The sequence below is a fragment of the Phaseolus vulgaris genome, chromosome 3, assembly GCF_000499845.2.
Source record: "Phaseolus vulgaris cultivar G19833 chromosome 3, P. vulgaris v2.0, whole genome shotgun sequence".
Classification (NCBI taxonomy): Eukaryota; Viridiplantae; Streptophyta; class Magnoliopsida; order Fabales; family Fabaceae; genus Phaseolus; species Phaseolus vulgaris.
The window spans coordinates 39,553,988-39,560,734 of NC_023757.2; the positions used below are offsets into that span (position 1 = coordinate 39,553,988).

At 30.8% G+C, this 6,747-nt stretch overlaps 1 protein-coding gene across 3 annotated transcripts; it reads left to right on the forward strand.

Annotated features, from left to right (window-relative positions):
* The first annotated feature begins 1,852 nt into the window (after positions 1-1,852).
* On the forward strand, positions 1,853-5,008 carry LOC137807613 (protein transport protein Sec61 subunit beta-like). Of its 3 annotated transcripts, none has more exons than XM_068608334.1 (4): positions 1,853-2,356; positions 3,482-3,672; positions 4,058-4,103; positions 4,695-5,008. In XM_068608334.1, the coding sequence occupies exon 1, from the start codon at positions 1,964-1,966 to the stop codon at positions 2,282-2,284; it is 321 nt and encodes a 106-aa protein (XP_068464435.1). In that variant the 5' UTR covers positions 1,853-1,963; the 3' UTR covers positions 2,285-2,356; positions 3,482-3,672; positions 4,058-4,103; positions 4,695-5,008. The 3 variants fall into 3 exon arrangements, 2 of the variants coding, with proteins under 2 accessions (XP_068464435.1, XP_068464434.1); XR_011080560.1 differs by having other exon boundaries at positions 1,866-2,356; positions 2,442-3,672; XM_068608333.1 differs by lacking the exons at positions 3,482-3,672; positions 4,058-4,103; positions 4,695-5,008 and adding an exon at positions 2,442-2,505.
* The last annotated feature ends 1,739 nt before the right edge of the window (positions 5,009-6,747 follow it).

Here is a 6,747-nt window from a genome sequence, read left to right on the forward strand (position 1 = left end):
ATGAATAGTTTTTATCTTTAGGCGATGTGAAATCTCCAACACCTCCTCACACGAGAGGTTGTCAACTCGTATGAGAGACTATATTTTCATGGGTTATTTGATATGATAAGTTTAACAAACTTTCGCTAAAATAGTCGATGCACAAGTTTTGTGGTGTTTTTAGTGGTGGTGGTTGTTGTTTACTTTTTTAATTTTTTTTAAAGCCAAAAAACTCAGAAAAAAATCAACGAGATGAAAAAATAGAGTACAAAACTAAAATAAATTATCTTCACATTAGGAAATGTTAAATAGAGTGAATCTTCCTGTCAACTCTCTCGCACACACTCAAATGATATAACTAGTCCATTAGACGTTGTCACGAAAGAAAAATAAAAATGTTGCATATTTAAAAAATAAAAATATACTTATTTAAGATTATTTTTAAAAAAATGTTAAAATTCACTTTTCACCATTACTATAAAAAAGTTACGGAGGATGAAGGAGAACTTGTCCCTTTCATTTAATAATAACATCCATTAAAAAAATCTCCAATAATTACTCAGTTAATCAATTTTTATTAGAAAACCTTAATCTCCACGAAGCAGGCACAGAGTTTTGATAGAGATTGTTGTAAGAAGAAGCCCATGGCTGGATATGGATGTATATAAAACTAATTAGGAGTTTAACTTTAAATTGGTATGTTGAGTTTGTTTATTAATAATAAAGGGTCAATTCGTATAAGTCCAAGAAAAAAGAAACATGAATATATATAGAGAGAGCAGAAAATGATATTCTTCTAGTTTGTCCAAAGGGCATTGGAATGAATAAATTAATCAACATCCAGAATATCTGGAACTACAACACAAATATCGATAAGTATATACTATTTACTTGCTGCATAAAATAATGAACAACAATTAATGTATAATATGTAAAATGGAATTTATATATAAATTAATAACGAAACTATGATAGGATTGGATGAATTAGCTAAGTTTTGTCGTGGAAAATTGGAGTATAAACAAAGGAATAACATCATGAAAGTTGGATTGTTTGGTTATGAAGAAGCACGTAATCAGAAATTACGTACAAGTTTTGGTCTTTATCAAACACAAAAGAAAGAGAGACAAAGAAAGGTGTCTACAACTTTCAAAAGTGACGTCCCAATGTCGGATTTTTGTTTTTTAAAAGCAAATTCAAACTATTGCCACAACAATTAGTTATCTTTTCAAACCCTTTATTTAATAATGAATGAAACTCCCTTTTGAACATCTAAGAAGAAAAAACAAGTGATCTTCAATTGTGGGCATAGATTGAGTGAAAGATTTGAATGATGCATTAAAGTTAGTTTCTCTACTCTATGGTCCAGAGTCAAAATGGTCGACGAAACTAAATAAATCTAAAAACAAACAATAAATATATGATTAATTGTAATTAAATCAGTTTAGGTATAAATTATGATTAAGGTACAATTAGGTCATCGTCTGAAATTCAAGAGCAGATCCATAAGTTATAAATACTAGAGCAGACTCAGCGTCAAAAGTATTCTTTCCCTCCTCTTAATTCATCGACATATTGTACTCAAACTGACTTGAGACGCTGAACACAAGAGTTATGAGGACGAGAAGAGAGAAACTACAAAAGTCATTCTGAAAGTAACCCGAACTTTTATCAACAATTTCAATTAAAATATATAGAAATATCTTATACACCTATTTATAAATTGAATGTGGAAGATTAAGATCCATTGTAAATTTATGTAGGTGCTGATCCTATTTCTGATCCTTAAATAAATCTCATCTTATTACTATTAATATATTAATTAACAAGTGGATAAGTGAAGCCACTGATATTTAAGTAAATCTAATTTGTTATGTTATTTTTTTGGGCAACATAATAATTCTATGCTTGTAACGATCGCTCACAAATCTCCATTCCCAACTCGGTTCTTTCTCTTCCCTCGTGATCTTCACATTTCTTCGACATGGCGAGAGGCGCATCGCAATCTCAATCAACAGCGTCCGCGGCCACCACGCGACCGGGCGTGATGGCTCCGCGCGGCTCCGCTGCCGCCACCGCCGGGATGCGCCGTCGCCGCCTCGGAGCCGGTAGCAGCTCCGCTTCGGTAGGAAGCGGTTCCGGCAGCGGAGGAAGCAACATGCTGCGGTTCTACACCGACGATGCTCCGGGCCTCAAGATCTCGCCGACGGTGGTGCTCGTAATGAGCCTCTGCTTCATCGGCTTTGTCACCGCGCTGCACGTGTTCGGCAAGCTCTACCGCTATCGATCCGGCGTCGGCGTATGATTCCACTTCCCAATCACGGATCTGACGATGACCGGTTCCTGATCTGGATCACGAAATCCGGTTCTCGTCTCGGTAAACCTGCGTTTTTAATTTTACGCGTTATTTCTTTAGTTTTGTAAATCTTCCTAGGGCTTGATTAGGCTTCCTGTTTTTGTAGCCGTGAAATGATTGAATCTTCTTCTTGCTGTTGAAGGAAGTCACATTTTGCCTTTCCGCAAAAATCAGTCTCTTCATTCATTTATTCTTTTAATTCATTCTATTATTACACTTTTTTGCTTAAATTTACAAAACAAAAAACGGTTGCCATTTTAGCCATTTCTGTTATCACTGTAGCTTGATTGCGTAGAAAATTTCTGTTAATTATTGATTTACGTGCTCCACATTTATTATAGAATACATTTTAGTGAGAATAGGAGAAGAATACAATTGAACTATAATGGTTTTACGTTGCAAATACTATATTTGATGTTATTAAGCTCATAATAAGGATTTATATGTTTCTTTGGAAAGTTGGTTGGTTGAAAAGGCTCAACATAATAATTACAATAACCTGAATACATCAAGGTGGTTACGCAATTGAATTTACAAAGTGGCTATATGTTAGATAAATTAGCAGCAATTTTGTCTGTATATATAAGGAAAAAGGTATTAGTCTATATTTGAACCATGTAAATTATCAGTTTCCAGGTTCATCTTAAGATGTATATTTCTAATACATGATATTGACCTTTGAGGAAAGGGATTGATGACTATCTTAGGGATTGTCACATTTATCATTGGATGGACCTTCTCTTTGTAAAGGTAAAACATTCTTTCAACTGTTAATGATAACTTGTCCGTTAATGTTTGGACAAAACTTTCATAAACATTGAATAAAAAATTCTGTAAACTAAAGTTAATTTAAGTCTAAGTTAAAAAAAAGTTTACAAAATTATATAATGTTATTTACAAATTGGTTTAGAGAAAATCCATAGTAGGTGATAGATACCCAGACAACTACACCAGCCAATGTAATAGGGATTTTAAGGATCCAGTTGGCAATAGTATATGCCCATGCAGAGTAAAATAGGAGGTCCCTTTGCTTGTAAAATATAGGAAACTTTGCTACATTCATAGAAATATCAGCCATCCCATTAAACAGTACCATAACTATAGAGAAAAAAAGTGCATCAGTGTAAACTCCCCCGCTATCCACAGAACCAAAGGATAATGAAGAAAAAGAGCAGAATGAAGAAGGAGAAGAGGAAAATGATAATGTTGATACTGGACTAGATTCCTATGCCTAGCATCAAATTAGCCAAGATGGATCAAAGTCATGACAGCACACACTGATAATGCTAGCAGATATAATGTCATTCACCCAGCTACTGAAGCAACCAGAATCTCAGGTAACTATATATCAGATTTTGGTTCAAGATAAATTATAATCTTAGAAAACAATATTCTTGTCCCCAATTTTAGTAGTTTGTTCCTTTTGGTTTTCAAATATTTGACTATGTTTGTTTTCAAATTTCCTTTTTCAAAAGAAACATTTACAGGATTATACCATTCAAAATTGTAATTTGCTCTTCAGTACAAGGTAGACATTTTCTTTCCTAAAAGAAACTAAAATTACGGTTAAGCCATTGTTTTACATTAATACGAAAACCTGCTGCGAATGTAATGTGTATTTGCTACTGTTATGTCTAATGTTTACCCGTTTGGAACTAGAAATATGAGGGAGGATGGTTGAAATTGGCACTATTTTTTCTTCAATGTATTACTTTTTTGCAGGCAAGGATGATGAAGAAAAAATGCGTCTCAAATTGGAAAGAGTGAAGTAAGTAACTTTCTCTAATGTTGTCTAGTTGTGAGTATATCAGCGAGGTAAAATAATGTTACTGCCAGGAACATGCTTTCATTATTTGCTTGGCAGAACCTTATCGGGGTCATCTTAATTCTCGTAGCGTGTAGGCTTCTAGGTAGATGAAACATGTATGAAATACTAAAATTGGCACATAGTTTTTGTTTCCCCGACCAAAATAATTTAGCTCCAAATTTTTCAATTTTTTGTATTTTACTCTCCTGACATTTCCTTAATACAATAAAATTGTCTTTAAAATATTTTTTTTTCTTTATACATATACTTTTGCTAAATTACTAGGTAGAAGTTTTCATGGTGGTAATGGGTTTGTGCAATTGTGCAGAAGGCCATTGGCAGTATAATGAGATATATTGAATAATTGAAGTTGCATTTCATATATTTCTTTAATTCAAAGATTAGGATTAAATTACCTATATCAATTGTCTTTGAGGAAGAAAATAAATTGTTTCTGATTGCATGAATGACAACCCATATTTATATTTATGAATTTAACAGGACTGCCATCTCCATTTGTTTGATAGCATCAATTCCCGTTATGTTTTATAGGTATTGGCTTTCTGTTGGAGCTAAGCCTACATATGTTGAACCACTAAATTGATATTCGTAAAAGGAAGTAAGAGGGAGCTTGCAAGTTGGGGGAATGACTGAGAATGGTGCCTTTGAAGGCAAGGTGGAACAAAGAGTGAGTGACATTTGGAATACATAATGGAAATGAATGCAACTCCAAATACCACGTTGGATATTTGTGGTCTCACACCACCACCCTCTTAATAATGTTAACATGAATCCAACGAAAGAAATTACATTAACTCATTTTAATCAAAATGAAGACTAAATTGAAAACTTTAAAAATATTAAAATTACATTGAAAAAAATTGAGTAAATATTGAGACAAAAAAAACTTATTTAACAATTTTTTATAAGGAAAATATTGATTTTTTTTAAAATAAATTGATAAAAAAATATTTATAACCTTTTAATCGTCAAATATTTAGAGACAGGTGATAAATATTTGAGATTTTGCTTTATTCTTTAATTTTCTTTGAGCCAAGATCACTTTTTTGGTCCAACAACACTGTAGTTTGTTATTTTACAGTGGATTACAACATAAGTAGCAAGAGTAAATAAGAAATCAACACAATATATATTTTCCTGGTTCATCCAAATGAGGATTATATTAAGGCTTCTTAAGCAATTGTTTAAGAGTTTTTGCTAACCAACTGATTATAACAAGTATTCTCACCTTCATGTTACAACGAGTATTAACACTTTTTCAAGTTATACCTTAACCTTCATTGAAATTAAGAACTCTCAAAAGAAATAAAAAACACTCTCAAAGAGAATACAAAGAAAGCTCACACAATCACAAAGTAAATAATTAGAATGGTTTCATACTCAATCCAAAAGATTATAAATGTTTTAAATACTAGAGTATACGTTTAGTGCAACTCTTAGTATTTTTTAGCAATATTATAGTATATCTTTTTTGTTGTTTGGCTTGCCTTTTTTTCTTTGTTCTCCACTTTGAATCTCTTTGTATTGGGCACCTGAATTGGTTAAGTTTGGATATTACAATATCGTCATCTGTTTCGTGCTAGATGATCAACAAAAAGTTCGCATTTGCAATCTTTCAATTTATTTTTGTTTTGAATTTGTTTAAGAAACTATTTCAAAAATATTTGAAATATATGGGTTAGTAAGAACAAATCAAAACATAATCAGAAAATCATTTCATTTCAAATAATACATGATATGAAAACAGAGTACTCTGATATTTTCAATTTATTCAAATATTTTGTTTAAAGAAGATTGGAAGATATTCACAATACTTTAAAAAATATATTTTGTCAAGATTTATTTGAACAAATCTCCTTAGAAAAAGATGAATTTTAAATATATATATATATATATATATATATATATATATATATATATATATATATACACGAAAAATAAGGTTGAATAAAGTCATTGCATTTATTCAAAACTTTTTGTTTTAGGACATAAAATCTTTTTAAATGAATGTGTTTTCAATATATATATATGAATTGAAAAGATTTCGTTTAACTGTTATAATCAAAACATGTATTCATTTAATACGGTTGTCAGACCGTTTATTATGAACAAAACTATAGATACTTCAAGGGTCTACTTTATATTATAGTTGTATAAATAATTGTTAGAAAGTAACACATTGAGTCTGAATTATGTTATGCACTTAACAAAACTTATCATGTCATATAATGAATATGATATAGACACTCATTTAATCTATTATGAATTTATGTTGTAGACACTCAGATTGTGTCGTCTAATGAATTGCAGTTATATAAATATTATTTAGATATTTCAATATACAAATAAATCATTCAAACAACTTTTATTATAATCAAAACGTAACAACATAAACTCATAAACCATCTATTATTCATTAGATTGTCTAAAACTTATCAGATTATCTAGACAGATTGTCCAAAATCTCAACAATAAGATTACTAACAATTAAATAATATAAGAAAATTATTATATTAATAATAGAGTTAGTGGATTAAAATAGTTTTATATAGTTATATACTTTATTTCAAATCATATTTTTAGT